Below are 14,605 nucleotides of genomic sequence, written 5' to 3'. Positions count from 1 at the left end.
TGTCTCACCTGACATCAAGTTTTGCACAGTCAAAATGAGGGAAGGGTTTGTTCATCACCATTATCTAGGTATGTCCTCCAAGAGCAGGGTATTTCAAGTATTTCCACTACACAAACTCACATACATCTTACACCACCACCCAACTCACTCCTCCCCCTCTCCCACCCTAATGACCACCTTCCCAGCCGCATGCCCCCCCATCAGCACATCAAACCCTTCCTTCACCTCCCTCCACCCCCAAACACTATCCCTCACCACCCTCACCTTCCCATCCCCAAGCATCCCCGCCAACAACTCCATCATCTCCAACCCCGGATCACCCAAACTACAAATCTTGAACCTCCTCCCCGTCCCCCCCAACCACTGCGCCCTCGGCCAGAGTATATTCAACCCAATCGTCACCACCGACCCCAGCAAATCCCACAACCTATACGAAGCGTAGTGTATACTAGCCGCATCATAAACCCCCCCCTCCTTCAAAAACCCAGCACAAGATTTATACAACTCCTGATTCCCATACCCATCAATAACATGATCAAACCGCCTCCCCTCCCCACCAAACCTCTCTGTTAAATACCCAGGCAGGTCCTTGTGAAGCGTATAATCCACCACCTCATCCGCCCCCAGCGACCTAACCAACCCCTCATTCCGACCAGAGCAAACACCAGCGATATACCCCCCCAGCCCAACAACATCACGAACAATCTGCACCGCCGCGCTCCCGACCCCACCGCTAGCCCCAACAACAAGGATTCTATCCCCCTTTTTTACCCCCGCCTGACGGACTTGAAGCAAGGCGGTGCAACCGGCAAGCATCAACCCCGCCCCGTCGATGAGGTTCTTTCCTTGGGGGAGTCTGACGCAGTATTTTGCCGGGATGGGGACAATCTTCTGGAGACCGCCGATTCCTGTCTTGAGCATGTGGGGGAGGGGTGGGAAGCAGATTACATTGTCCCCCGGGGAGAATCTTGCCTGGTTGTGGGACTGGAGGACGGTGCCGCAAAAGTCAAAGGCTGGGACGGCGGAGGGGGTGGAGTGCAGGAAGAAAGGCATGGCGGTTAGGCTGACTATGTCGCCTGGGTTGAGGGCTGCGTGGGAGACGGAGATGAGGAGGGTTTCTTCTGATGAGTTGGAGGGAGGGAAGGTGAGAGGGTGGGAGGTGGTGAGGGTGAGGGCTGTGCGGGGGGTTGAGGGGGAGGTGTAAGTCCAGGCTTCGGTTGTTTTTGGGGGTGATGTTGACATTGTGATGGCTGAGCTTTGGGATTTGAAGGGTGTTTGTTTGATTAGCGAATCCGGCCGCTGTGGCTTTCAAGCGTCGGCTGGTGGTCGAAGAATGTACGTAAATCGATGAGAGGCTGGTGTTGGCCATTGAGGGTAAGCTGATGAACGACCACCGAGACGGGCTACACTGCCGATATATAGGTGAATAAAGTGTCGTCTTTGGTCTTATCTTTTCGAAAGTACTGACCAGATGGAAACCATGCAGACCAATTGTGCTGTCGTATGTCTCCGAAGCCATGCGCTGCCAGCCGCGTAATCCTCCCGCTGCCCGCTACCCAGGCTCGTTTAGCTGACCAATGTTGCCAACCAAACAAAGAATGTGGCGCCTTGCTCAGAGTCACCGAGCTGGACACCGGTATCAAGACATGTGAAAGGCCAAAAGAAGCATTAGACTACGTAAGGGTATTAAACTGCAGCTCCAGGAAGACACAAGAAGGGCTATACAGGTGCTCTGACACCGCGCACCTAGTTTGCGGGCACAGCCGGGGCAGCTTCCGATGCTGTGATCTCGGCCGTCTTGCCCTCAACCGCAGGTACAGTGGCAGTCTTTTCTGTCGCAGAGCCAACTGCAGCCGCAGTCGCACCAGCCAGGTAGTCCTCCGACTCGCCAATTTGCTTCCCACCAGAAACCCACTGTTGCCACCTAGCCTCCCGTCTTCTGTTGCAAAGTTCCTGCAGAGCTGGCCAGTATTGACTGTGATCGTACTCGAAAGCGAGCTTGCCGCTGCTGAACTCGGACCACATTTGCTCCGTCGGTACGTACTTGCTCATGTCTTCATTGAACGCGAGCTTCTCGCGTGTGTGAGGGTCGATGAACGGTGTGATGAGCTTGAAAAAGGCAGTCACTACCCAGGGCATGTTGATGATAAGTGCCTTGCCCAATCTTTCGGGGTAGTGATTCTGAAGAATGTCGAGGACCTCGCGTGCCAGACCGATACCAGGTGATGTGTTGGACCGGGATTTGCTCTGCTTGAAGTTGATCAAGAGCGCCAAGGTTTCTTGCCCGGGTGGCATGATGTCGATAACGCGCTCCACCATAAAGACGAGATGTTGGACCTGACGAGGGGAGGCCTCGGTGTTCTGACGGCCTGGGTTGAGGTAGTGGCAGGGACGGCCTTCCTTGTCGTAGCCCAAGAGGATCTGCTTGCCGGTCTCGTTTTCGGGGGAAATATGGTCGGCCGTCAAGTCCTCCACTCCATACTCTCTCCTCCAGGTGAGGGTCTTGAGCAGACGCTTCTCGGCTTCCTGCTGATTCCACTTGGTAGCCCTCAGATAGCGAAGCAGGCATTCCTTAGTCAGCCAGAACTTCTCGCTATCGGTGGGAGGGCCAGCCTTGCTAGTGGAGGGGATCTCTGTCCAGCCCTTCACTCGCTCGAGAAGCCAGTCATACTTCTTTTGCTGCTCGGCGTCCAAGGAAGGGCGTGGTTTGGGCTGGCTGCCAGCAATGGGAAAGGGCAATGGTAGTTTGAGAACCTCAGCCATGTTGATGTCTTAGAAGGGTTGTTGAGATGAATGCCCAAAGACTCTGAAAAGAGGTTAGCAAGAGGTATAAGTAGTTGGCAAGGGGTGGGGCCTCAATTTAACAAACAATTACCTATCGGTCAACCAAGACGCCGTTACTCCGTGTGCCTCGTATGGGCAGCAAAGTTGGCAGGATAGGTCTATAAAGAGACAGACGAGATTGCAAAAACTGGAGCTGCAGAAGAAAAGCCAGGCAAGTTCTGAAGAGCAAAGGAAAAGAAACAAGAGAGAGGGCAACGAAACAGTTGGTTGATAGGGAAACCCAGCCAGAAATCAATGTCCACCGCTCCCAAGACCCCAGTTCCAACAGTCTCAATTGCATCTCGGGCACCATTTGAACGCTGCCATTGGCTCGGGAGCACCCAACAGCGGGTCGCAATTTTCAGCGCCGAGATCAGCGCAACCCCTGTTCAATCTGCCCAGTTAAGGCGGCCTAGAATGCCCCTCAGCGCGTTAAGTGGTCCTGGACGCGTCGAACGCGTCCCACTTTGACATCTCCAACCAAATAATTATTGATCAAGTAACTGCCCTCGGTCGAGGTAAGCAAAAGCAAGCAACGTCGCCAGCACAGCGCCGACACCAAATTATAACAAATCGAATCCACGGAATTGGAACTGTCGAAAAGATTACAACATGTCGGAAACAGAAATAGTCGCAGAGCTGAACGAGCAGTTCGGTTCAGGGAACAAGGAGCTCGAAGCCGATGTCGTCGCCGAACTGCGGTCCATTATGCGCCTCCATCAGCTGTCAGTCGAGGACCTGTTCTTCAAATGGGAGTCATATTGCATCAAGATGGACATAGACGCAGCACAAACAGCTCTCGAGACACTGCGACACTTCAAGCAAGACTTGCATGACACCCTCGAAAGAAACAGTCGGTCGCATGTAAAGATCAAGACCGAGAAGGGCATCTCATCAACACCACGGGCCCCCAGAGTCAGCGGCGGCGATGTTTTTGGAATGTTGGATAGCCTCACCACACCAGGCCCTGGAAGGGCCTCCAAGGTTGCCCCAAAGAGGACGCCAGCAGTCAGCCGTGTCAAGGTTGAGCCAGCCAGTTCGCCAGTCAGGTTGGCCGACCAGCTCGACGCTACGGGTGTTATGCCGTGAGCTTCAATTCCAACATGTGTGCGGGACTACGCAGGAGCTGACTGTGATAGACCATCATCCTTCAACGACCGAGCCAATGCCGGCGAGACAGTCGAGATCCTCAACGACCAGCTCCCAGCGCCTGAACCCCCTATCGCCCCCTTCAGCGAATCCCGAATCAAGCTCACCGCAGCCTCTGACCAGAAGAAATTGGCCTACAAACCCCTTGCCCTGAAGGTATCCGAGTCCTCCGAAATCCTCGACGACCGGATAGACGACTTTGTTTCCCTCGTTATGCAACACCACAAGCTCGAAGAGTCCGCCTTTGGCAGCGCCGCCAGCCAAAGCACGTCCGAGATCGTTGCCGTTGGCCGGATCGCCTCCGACTCCTCAGAAGGCAAACTCAACGCCGCTTCCCTACTCCTCGAAACCTCGCGCCGAATGGGTGGCGGTCTCCGCGTCCCTCTCAACGTCTCCAGGCTCAGAGGATACCAATTCTTCCCCGGCCAAATCGTCGCTCTGAAAGGCGTAAACAGCAACGGACACGAATTCACCGTCCACCAAATCCTCGATCTCCCCCTCCTCCCCAACGCCGCCTCCACCCCCGACTCCCTCGGCGCTCATATCCAGCGTCTCCGCGGCGGCCCAGACGCAATGGACTCCGACTCCGACCCCACCCCTCTGAACGTAATCTTCGCCTCTGGCCCGTACACAGCAGACGACAACCTCGATTTCGAACCCCTCAAAGCCCTCTGCAACGAAGCAGCCGACATCTACGTCGACGCGCTCGTTCTTACCGGCCCCTTCATCGACATGGAACACCCTCTCATTGCGTCAGGAGACTTTGACCTCCCAGAAGAATACCTCTCGTCCATCGACCCCGACACAGCAACAATGTCCACCGTGTTCAAATACCTCATCTCCCCCTCCCTCAACCGCCTCGCTTCCGCCAACCCGAGCATCACCATCCTCCTCATCCCTTCGGTGCGTGACGTACTAGATAAACACGTGTCCTGGCCTCAAGACGCCTTCCCCCGCAAAGAACTCGGTTTGCCAAAAGTGGCAAAGGTAATAGGCAACCCCATGACGCTGAGCATGAACGAGATTGTCCTTGGTATTAGCAGCCAGGACGTCCTCTTTGAGCTCAGACACGAGGAGTTGATTGGGGGGAGACCGCAGGAGCCAAGGTTGTTGGAACGGGCGTGCAGGTATCTGGTTGAGCAGAGACATTACTTCCCGCTATTCCCGCCGACGGATAGGAAGAAGCTGCCCAAGACGGGGAGGGGGGATGGGGTTGGGCCCGGGGCGGTGTTGGATGTGGGGTATTTGAAGTTGGGGGAGATGGTGAATGTGAGGCCGGACGTGTTGGTGGTGCCGAGTAGTTTGCCGCCTTTTGCAAAGGTATGTTATGTTGTCAGCCCTGAACTTTTTGACAAGGTGGAGTGTGCTGACAGATGATGAATAGGTTGTTGAGAGTGTGCTGGTTATCAACCCGGGGTATCTTTCCAAGAGGAGAGGAGCGGGGACGTATGCAAAGATGACGGTTTACCCTCCTGATCTGGCGAAGCAAGAGCAGATGGGAGGGATGTTGGCGCACAAGATCTTTGAAAGGGCGAGGGTGGAGATTACGAGGATTTGAGGAGGGCTTGGGTTAGAGAGCAGTTGAACAAGAGTAATGTTGGCCCTCAAAAATGCCCTGAACATGTGAAAAGATCTGGCCTTGTTTGTCATATTATGTACTGCTTCCTATAAACAACTTAAGCGATGCTTCTACCGGCCATCTATCTTCCTCCGCTTGTCACTATCATACCGATCCCTCCCCCGTTCCTGTGAAGGCGAGCGTTTCCGTCTCGGAGATCGTGACCGTGACCTCGACCGCCTCCGATCACGACTGTCATCCTGCCTCCGATGCCTCTCCCGATCATCATCATCATCATTCCTCCTCCTATCCCTGTCCCGATCTCTGTACCTGTCCTCATCCCTCACCCTCTCCCTCCTCTCCCCCAACGGAACAGCATTCGACCCCCTCGGCCCCTCCCCCCTCCCTCCCTCTCCCTCCACCCCCCTCGACCATCACTCTGAAACCTCTCATCCAACCCCCTATCATCCAACCTCCCAGGTCCCCCCCCCCCACTAATCCCCCCCAAGACCCCGTATCCTCACCCTCATATCCCTATACTTCGTCGCCCCCTTCTTCCCGACTTTAGTCATATCCCTCATCTGCAAAGCCTTAGGCAACAACTCCCGATTCCTAACCTCATCCGCAAACCTCGCCCCCATCACATCCCTCCCCACCAACCCCGCCTCAGCCCCTGATCGTTATAAAACGCCCCCTTATGGAAATACTTTTGCATAAACCCCACCTTCCCCTTCCCCTCCCTTTCCTCTTTCTGTTTCCGCAAGTGCTCCTCATCCTCCTTTTTCCTCTCCTCTTCAGTCAACCCCCTCCTCCTCTCCACCTCAGCCAGCTCCCTCTCCTTTGCCTCAATCGCCTCCCTCTCCCGTTTCAGTCTTTTCAACTCCCTCAGCTTCCAAGCAGCATACTCCGCCTCGGGATCCAGATCGTCAGTGTCGTCCACCTCGAGTTTATTCTCTTCATCGTCGTCGTCGTCCCAGGCTTTTTTTCCTGATTTCCGAGCCAGGAGGTCCTTGGCGATTTGTTCTTCTACCAACGCGTCAGCGGCGGCTTTGCGCGCGGCTTCCTCGGCGGCGGCCAGAGTCGATTCTTGCTCTCGGGCGAGCTGGGCGGGCGTCTTGTTGCGTTGGGATTTTGGGATGAATTTTGGGCGGGCCATTAGGGGTCTGCGTGGGGCCGAGTCTTCGCTGCTGCTGGAGGATTCTGACCCGGAGCCGGATTCGGAGCCGGATTCGGAGCCGGACTCGGAGGGGGAAGGGGCGCGCCGGGGCGGGAGGCCCATTTTTGGTTGTTTTATTGGTGGTTGTGATGGTGGTGGTGGTGTTGTCGCAAAAGGTCGAGAATTTGGCAAGCTTTGGGAGACGCGACTTTGCGACTTGACTGCGGCGGGTTTTGGAGAAGTGGAGCAGAACGTAAATTGATGGCGCTAACCGGATTGGGTATATTGGACGTCAGAAATTTGGGCTGATCAATTCTTGATATGACGGACAGGAGGGTGGATGCGCATATTTAGAGAAAATTGATGTTGAGAATATTTTGAAGCAACTTTTGGGTATCTGATCTGTCCAACAGAGGCAGCAATGCCAAGCTGTGGACTTTCTGGGGTAGCTCCACCACCGCTGCCAGGGTTAGGGTAGAGCCTTGAACCCTCCCTCGCATCATCACGCTGCGTATCCAAGCAATATCATGTATCATAACTAGCCAACATCACTTCGGGCCCCCCATCCCAAGCTTCCCAAAAGCCCTATCCAGCTCCTCCCCCTCATCCGGCACCGCCATCTCACTCGCCCCTCCCGGCCCATGCCCTCGCTGCTGTTGGCTAGTATTTCCCTCCCCATGACCACCTTCCCCGAGACTCAACTGCCCAAAGCCCTCTATACCAGACCCATCAGGCGCAACACTCTTTCTCTCCGGCTGAAGAACCCTTACATCACTATCCAGCCAACCAGGTGCTAGCCTCCTCTTCTCAGCCAGCTCAGCAGCCTTTATCCTCTCATCTATCGCTTTGATCTCCGTTTCGGCATCAGCCGTGAGTTTGGCAATGTGATCTCGCAGTGCTCGACAAGAGGCGATAATATCGTTTGGATGGGCCGCGTGCCCAGACGGTGAGACGACATATTTCGGTTCTGGGCCCCCAGCGGCCGAGTCTGATGTGATGCCCGAGGCTGATGGGGGGAGGGCGGAAGGCATGGGCTTGTATGTGTATGGCAGCGTGGTTGCCGTAGGGAGGTTGACAAAGGGGGAGACGGTGAGGGGGACTTGTTGGAGGAAGGGGTGGGAGCCTTGGATGGCGGTGTTAGTCAGCGCGTTTCCGTAGAGTTGAGGACGGAGGACGACGTACGGTTGTCGTGCATGGTGATGATTCGCCGCGTTTATTTGATAATTTGATGGCAATTTCTGTTTCTGTTTAAAAAAACTCGAGGTGATCAATTGACACGATTCTTGTACGAAGTGCCACGCGTTTGCTCCAAAGTTTCTGTTGGCCACGCGAGAACCCTCCTGGCCACACAAGCCGCATGACGAAAGAGGGACGTCTCAATAAGGTTATCGATAACGCAAGCTTGACCCCGCCAAAATTTGACAGCTCCAGCAGCTTAAACCAGCTAGCTCCCCACCTTGCCAGCGAGCGTTCCCCAAAGTCAACATTCGCGACTTTGACCAGCGCAAACCAAACAACACCAAAACCACCCTCACCAATACCACGACGACAACCGCCAAAATGTCCCTCACCACCATCCGCTCCCCCCCCTCCCTCTCCGACTACACCCCTCTCCCAGACCACCAATCCCACACCCCAACCTCCTTCTTCTCGCCAACCAAACCCATCCTCCACCACCACTCCCCCTCCACCAAAGCCTGGCTCACCTCCCCCACCCAACTCGGCAAACTCCCCTTCTTCCCCCTCGACCTCACCACCCGACCAACCCCCCCCGAATCCCTCGCCCTCTCCCCCGAATCCCTCCCAACAACCTACGAACAAGCACTCGACGTCTTCGTCACATCCCAAAACCTCGTCCTCTTCTCCCCACAGGCAGAAGTCGGACTGACAATCCCCTACCACCAAATCAGCATCCACGCCGTGCAGAAAATAGGCGAGTTCAGCAGCGTCTACCTCCAGCTTGAGCTCGCAGAGGGCGGGTCGGGGGATGATGAGTGGGATGCGGTCGAGCTGACGCTTATTCCCGCTTCCCAGAAACGGGAGGAAGAAGTGACGGTTGGGGGGAGGAGGCCAAAGACGGAGACGGAGAGGTTGTTTGAGGCTATTTCCGACTGTTCTAACCTTAACCCTGACCCCAAGGGGGAAGGGGATGAGGATGAGGAAGAGGATGAAGATGGGGCGCGGATTATTTTCGAGGGGGAGGCGGTGGAGGGGTTTAGCGGGGTTTTTGCCGGTGCGAGGGATGGGGGGTTGCCGGCTGCTATGCCGGGGAGTTCGGGGTGGATTACGGCGGAGAATGTGCACGAGTTTCTTGATGAGGAGGGGAACTGGATTGGTGGGGGGGAGGGGGATGATAATGCTGGGGGGGAGGGTGGTGGGTGGGTGTTGAGTGAGTCGATGTTGGGTGGTGGGGCGGGGACGGTTCATAGGATGGATGAGGATGGGGCTGGGGAGGGGGAGGTGAATGGGCTGGAGGGGGGGGATAGTAAGAGGCCGAAGAAGGAGTAGGCTTTTGGCGTAAAGAAAGATAAGAAGTTTTCTAGGAGGGCAAGTTGTTTGTGGAATGGTGGGGGAATGGGTAGAAAAAAAGTAGGTGTTGTCGGTCATGTTAGCAGCGTGGCGTTGGGGATGGGACAGGATTCAGTCCTCATTGTTGATATTGTCAGTGTAGCAGAAAGTCCAAAAGATTGGGAATTTACACAATAACTTCACTTTGCAACTCGAAACAAAGAATATTACTTACCTTGGATCAAATGACTTAACAATAATTATAGGGGATAGGCAACTGGGCCGCGAACATGGCCGATATTTCCCACTCCCCGGTTTCATTAAAGTTCGATATTCACGAGCCGACATGGGTCGATCTACATCAGACCATTAGAACTCCCCGTCGGTAAATTTCTTCTTGACGTACAAACATTTGGTCATAGTTGAAGGAAAACGTAGTAGTGAGGCGATGCTAAGTCAAGACTGACCCCTCTATGTGGCCTACTACTGCCGGGATTTACATTCAGATCTAGACGACCACAACTAGTGCATTATGCACCTAGGAGGCAAACATAGATGACTTGAGACTTTTACCGTAGGCCTTGAATTCTCCTGTCAACTGCATGATGAATCGTGTCAAATGTTTGCCGTTGATTTTCCCGTCTGGCCAGTTTTGACTCCCAAGACAGACAAAGTAACTATCGGGAAGGTTGAATTCCGGAACTGTTGCCTATTGTCATGTAAAAAAGATTTCGAGCGATCATTGTATTTGAAAATGTATATAAGGCTGTGTTCCAACAAGTGAAGTGTCAACATCAAACTGAACAGCATCTTCATCCGAGCAATCAAACACTCTACACAAAAACTTCACTACTTCAGGCCGGCCTGAGATTCCAATCCTTATTACCTGCTATCCATTGTCTGATCTACTTCCACTTGATCTTTCATCCTTTTGAAAACATGAAGCTCACCATCTCCAACTGCATCCTCCTCCTCGCCGCGCTCGACGTCCACGCTGCCCAGGCACGAGCCCTGCCGGCAGAGCCTGGCCTGGCTTCCACCCAGCTTTCTGAGAGAGCCTACCGTGGCGGCAACGGTATTCCAAGCCAGGACGGCGTCTCTCGCGGTAGATTCGGCGCTAGCCCTGCGAAGAGGGATGACTCGCCCTTGGACACTAGGACCTACCGTGTAGGTGGTGGTACAATCCCCGGTCCGAATGATGTGTCTCGTGGGAGATTCGGTTCCAGCCCTGCCAAAAGACAAACATATGAGTTGGGAGACCTCATCGACATTATCGACGGCCTCCAACAGCGCCAAGTTGAACGTCGCCAGGCTGAGAGCACAGCCTTTCCCGTCGACGAGGCGCCTCAGCCTGTTGATACCGCCATTCCCATTCCCGAAGCGCCCCCAGTGCCAATTAGCACCGCTATCCTCGATGCTCCTCCGGCACCAGTTCCTACCGCTATCTTCGATGCTCCTCCGGCACCAATCAGTACCGCTATTCCCGACGCTCCTCCGGCACCGATCGATACCGCCATTCCGAATGTCCCCTCTGTGGTAATTGGTACCCAGATTCCGGATACTCCAGTTTCGGCGCCGGTTGTGACCGAGGTGCCTGTTTTCCAGGTAGCTGATGGGTTTATCACTGCTATTCGGGCGAGACAGAACACGGCCGTGAACGGTGACAATGTTGTAAAAGTCGAACAGGCGACTGCCGTTGTTGGGGAGCCGACTGCTGTTGTTGGACAGGCGACTGCTGTTGTTGGGGAGCCGAGTCGGCCGATCAGGACTGAGTTCGCCATTGTGGCTAATGTGATCTATGAGTGAGGTGTGGGTGGTGGGGGGTGGATGGTTTCTGATAAGAGCTTGGTCAGTGAACTTATTCGGGTGGAAAGAGACTTGATGAGTGGAAGAACACAAAGCTGGGATGGAATAGAGTGATCGAAGGGTATACGTAATTTGGTTAGATTGAATTTATTGTGTTTGATTTCCACCTCAGATTTTCAACACGCTCATGTGGGTTCTCTTCAGAAGAAGACGTGTGATCAATTATCGGTTGACATCTTGAGATGAACATGAAGACCGATTTGGTAAGGAGTTGACTGCAGCGGTGTGAATGCCGATATTCGGGTTGATGGTGAGATGCTGGATAAGATGGATGAAAATAGGAACACTTGAACATGAAGGAAACTGATGAAAGAAAAGTTGCATGAGGAGGGTCCTCATTGATCACATGAGCTGAGTAATTAGTACAAGTAGCTGGGTTGCAGAGATGGAAGGTGCATGCATGTCTATGAATAGGAAAGGGAAGGTGCAGGTCTCTATCTTCCAGGCAAATGCATCCACCTTCTAATGTTGCCACAAATATTTTCAAGAAAGTATGTGTGGCCTCGGCAACGCTGCAGCGCATCACCAATTGCAAGGTGAGATGCTCTGCACTTTCTTGTGGTGTCTGGCTTATACTCGCACTAAAATAGCGGTGTTCTGCAGACAAACCGCACCCCGATTTAATGTCCGGCGCCTACTCCTGCACCAGGGTTGAGTCCCTGATGAAACCCGACCCGAATACATCTCGTCATCGGCTGCGGAATCTTCCAAGTACAGATGAAGCAGGTAGCTGCTGGTATGCGCATCGAAAATGCACCTCTCGGCAGATGTGGTGCGCGTTTCTGCACCTGGGAACCATCCTCTCTTCGCGCGGCACTGTAGTCACAGTGGACGAGGTAATCTCTGAGATGTTGCCGCCGAGAACGCCTTCCCGGAGAATCGCTGCCACGGAATCGGTGTCTTGCATGTACGTGCAGTGTGGATTCCCATCTAGGACATCATGAACATAAAGGATTCCCAGGCCCTTTCGTCTTACCACTCGGTAATCGGCATCACTTGCTCCTCGCCAAGTCTTGTCACATTGCCTTGTCTTTCGCTCTCTCCTAGCCACCTGTGGTGAATTGTCCAGTCTTTTAGAAATCCTCCCCTCATTTTGGCTGTCTGTCGCTCGTTCAAACACCACCATGGCACCTTATAGTGCCTACACACACGCACATGGGCCCCTGGCATCGCAAAACTCGGCATCATCCCTCTTCGATCTCGAAACTCCAGCTACTCCAAGAAATCGCTATCACGCTTACCTCAGCAGTGGTTCCACACCAAACTCATCCACCAACCTGGGACGTCTGTCAGAGAAATACAGGAGCCGAGGGAAGTCATTACATGTGCCGCCAACAGAGTATCCAACAGGATGGACGTTTGCTTGTATCATCATCGCCTTGGTTCTCAGCGTCTTTCTCGTTTCTCTCGACATGGTCAGTTTTCGATCCACACACTGTGCCTTTGTCAGTGATGCTAACTCGTCAAACAGACAATAGTAGCAACCGCCATTCCAAAGATCACCGACGAGTTCAACGGCCTCGAAGACGTAGCCTGGTACGGCGCAGCTTTCTTCATGACTGTCGGCGGGTTCCAATCCTCGTGGGGCAAGGTGTTCAAGTATTTTCCGCTCAAGATCTCTTACCTCATCTCCATCTTCATCTTTGAGCTTGGGTCATTGATCTGTGGCGTGGCACCCAATTCACCTACTCTAATCATTGGCCGTGCTGTTGCCGGGGTGGGAGCGGCTGGTATCGGCTCCGGAGCATACACCCTCATCGCCTTTTCCGCCGAGCCGAAAAAGCGACCAGTCTTCACCGGCATTATTGGCACGGCCTATGGTGTTGCTGCCGTTGTTGGACCGCTGATTGGAGGCGCATTTGCGGATAGGGTGACGTGGAGATGGTGCTTCTACATCAACTTGCCCATTGGCGGACTGTCGGCGCTGATCATCATCTTCTTGTTCCGGACCCCAGCGGGATGCAAGCCGGCGGAGGCGACTCTCAAGGAGAAGCTTTTGCAGTTGGACCCCGTTGGCACGGCACTCATCATGGCCGGTGTCATCACATACATTCTTGCGCTGCAATATGGCGGGCAGACACTTGCATGGCATCACCGGAAGGTCGTTGGACTGTTGGTTGGATTCGTCATGATTTCCATCGCGTTTGGTGTCTGGGAGTGGTATAATGGGGAGAGGTCCATGATCGTACCAAGGCTATTCGTGCAGAGGCAGGTGTGGGTTTGCAGCATGTTTTCGTTACTGTTTGCCGGGAGTTATTTCATCATCATTTATTACCTGCCGATTTACTTCCAAAGTATCGGCAATGCTACACCGACGGAATCAGGGGTGAAAAACCTGCCGCTGATTCTGTCGGTCACAGTAGCGACGATCGTGGGAGGAGGGGCGGTTTCGGCGACGGGGTATGCTACACCTTTAGCGGTGGTAGGGGCAGCGCTGGCTACCGTGGCGGCTGGTCTGTTGTACACACTTGACATTAGGTCATCGGCGGGCATGTGGATTGGATATCAAATCCTGGGAGGTATTGCGTGGGGGAGTGCGTTCCAAATTCCCATCATCGTCAGCCAGGCGACGGCCGAGATTGACGATTTGAGCAGTGTCACTGCTATCGTTCTTTGTGAATATACCCCTTTTTGTCTCTGTTTCTCACGCTAACACTTTTGGTGCAGTCTTCCAAACAGTTGGTGGTGCCTTCTGGGTCTCGGCTGGTCAATCCGCCTTTGTCAACGAGCTCATGAAGGAACTGGCCATCTCAGCGCCTGATGTCAACGCACTTGCAGTCTTGGGCACAGGCGCCACCGCGATCAGGACCGTTTTCCCCGCGGAGCAAGTACCGGGGATTTTGATCGCCTACATGGCCGGAATCAAAACAGCATTAGCGATTGCCATTGGAGCCGTTGGACTTTCCTTTGTTTTGAGTTTTTTCTTCAGCTGGAAAAGACTAAACCCAGAGACCTTGAGGGCTGCTGGGGCGGTGGCATAGGGGTGAGGACGATTTTCCTTATTTACGATTTTGATTTTTGATTTTCAGATATGCCAGAACAGGCGGGCTGGCGTTTTACTTTGGATTAATTGGGCTATCGGACACGGGGTTTTAGAAAGGTGTTTTAATCAGGGTGGATAATGGGTGGGCTTTACGATTCGAAAAGGGGGTTTCATGTGTGTGCTTTGGCAAATAATTGGTGATCATGATACGACGCTCTTAGCAAAATGATAGAACAATCAATGAATTCAAACAACAAAGAGAAGAAGGATGATTTGTTTATATATGGGAATCTCAAGGGATTCAGGGGTCAAGCGTTGCCACGGCAACAGCTCTCAAGGCCAAATATCTGGGCAAAGAATTCTATCTCGAAGGATAGCTCCTATGACGACAGTCTTCGAATAAAACTCTAGATAACCAAATCCTGATGTCGCGAAACCTCATCTACGGGAATAAACCGACCCAGAGCACCGAAGGCCCCTGCCCGCTGTGCCGCACATCTGCTTATGCTGTCGTTGCTGACCGACCAGTAGGATGCCAACCACCCAGGGGGTTGATTACGAA

At 53.7% G+C, this 14,605-nt stretch overlaps 8 protein-coding genes across 8 annotated transcripts; 4 read left to right on the top strand and 4 right to left on the bottom strand.

Annotated features, from left to right (window-relative positions):
• Positions 1-144: 144 nt before the first annotated feature.
• On the bottom strand, positions 145-1,242 carry QC764_206440 (uncharacterized protein; the record flags this gene model as incomplete). The annotated part of the gene is made up of 1 exon (XM_062944351.1): positions 145-1,242. The coding sequence occupies one exon, from the start codon at positions 1,240-1,242 to the stop codon at positions 145-147; it is 1,098 nt and encodes a 365-aa protein (XP_062803167.1).
• Positions 1,243-1,746: 504 nt separating this feature from the next.
• PDR16 (Phosphatidylinositol transfer protein (PITP)) lies at positions 1,747-2,763 on the bottom strand (the record flags this gene model as incomplete). Its single annotated transcript, XM_062944350.1, has 1 exon — positions 1,747-2,763. The coding sequence occupies one exon, from the start codon at positions 2,761-2,763 to the stop codon at positions 1,747-1,749; it is 1,017 nt and encodes a 338-aa protein (XP_062803166.1).
• A 407-nt stretch (positions 2,764-3,170) lies between these two features.
• POL12 (DNA-directed DNA polymerase alpha subunit pol12) lies at positions 3,171-5,723 on the top strand. The gene is made up of 3 exons (XM_062944349.1): positions 3,171-3,908; positions 3,963-5,292; positions 5,357-5,723. The coding sequence occupies exons 1-3, from the start codon at positions 3,436-3,438 to the stop codon at positions 5,528-5,530; spliced, it is 1,977 nt and encodes a 658-aa protein (XP_062803165.1). The 5' UTR covers positions 3,171-3,435; the 3' UTR covers positions 5,531-5,723.
• A 447-nt stretch (positions 5,724-6,170) lies between these two features.
• On the bottom strand, positions 6,171-7,034 carry QC764_206410 (uncharacterized protein; the record flags this gene model as incomplete). Its single annotated transcript, XM_062944348.1, has 2 exons — positions 6,171-6,644; positions 7,017-7,034. The coding sequence occupies 2 exons, from the start codon at positions 7,032-7,034 to the stop codon at positions 6,171-6,173; spliced, it is 492 nt and encodes a 163-aa protein (XP_062803164.1).
• A 200-nt stretch (positions 7,035-7,234) lies between these two features.
• QC764_206400 (uncharacterized protein) lies at positions 7,235-8,130 on the bottom strand (the record flags this gene model as incomplete). Its single annotated transcript, XM_062944347.1, has 2 exons — positions 7,869-8,130; positions 7,235-7,809 (listed from the first exon to the last, which is right to left on the bottom strand). Exons 1-2 carry the CDS (start codon positions 7,879-7,881, stop codon positions 7,235-7,237), a joined length of 588 nt encoding a protein of 195 aa, XP_062803163.1. The 5' UTR covers positions 7,882-8,130.
• Positions 8,131-8,246: 116 nt separating this feature from the next.
• On the top strand, positions 8,247-9,194 carry QC764_206390 (uncharacterized protein; the record flags this gene model as incomplete). Its single annotated transcript, XM_062944346.1, has 1 exon — positions 8,247-9,194. One exon carries the CDS (start codon positions 8,247-8,249, stop codon positions 9,192-9,194), a length of 948 nt encoding a protein of 315 aa, XP_062803162.1.
• A 939-nt stretch (positions 9,195-10,133) lies between these two features.
• QC764_206380 (uncharacterized protein) lies at positions 10,134-11,000 on the top strand (the record flags this gene model as incomplete). The annotated part of the gene is made up of 1 exon (XM_062944345.1): positions 10,134-11,000. The coding sequence occupies one exon, from the start codon at positions 10,134-10,136 to the stop codon at positions 10,998-11,000; it is 867 nt and encodes a 288-aa protein (XP_062803161.1).
• Positions 11,001-11,580: 580 nt separating this feature from the next.
• On the top strand, positions 11,581-14,303 carry QC764_206370 (uncharacterized protein). The gene is made up of 3 exons (XM_062944344.1): positions 11,581-12,475; positions 12,532-13,675; positions 13,728-14,303. The coding sequence occupies exons 1-3, from the start codon at positions 12,185-12,187 to the stop codon at positions 14,039-14,041; spliced, it is 1,749 nt and encodes a 582-aa protein (XP_062803160.1). The 5' UTR covers positions 11,581-12,184; the 3' UTR covers positions 14,042-14,303.
• The last annotated feature ends 302 nt before the right edge of the window (positions 14,304-14,605 follow it).

The sequence above is a fragment of the Podospora pseudoanserina genome, chromosome 2, assembly GCF_035222485.1.
Source record: "Podospora pseudoanserina strain CBS 124.78 chromosome 2, whole genome shotgun sequence".
Lineage (NCBI taxonomy): Eukaryota > Fungi > Ascomycota > Sordariomycetes > Sordariales > Podosporaceae > Podospora > Podospora pseudoanserina.
The sequence above is the reverse complement of the archived record's forward strand: the minus strand, read 5'-3'. Positions and strand labels throughout refer to the sequence as shown.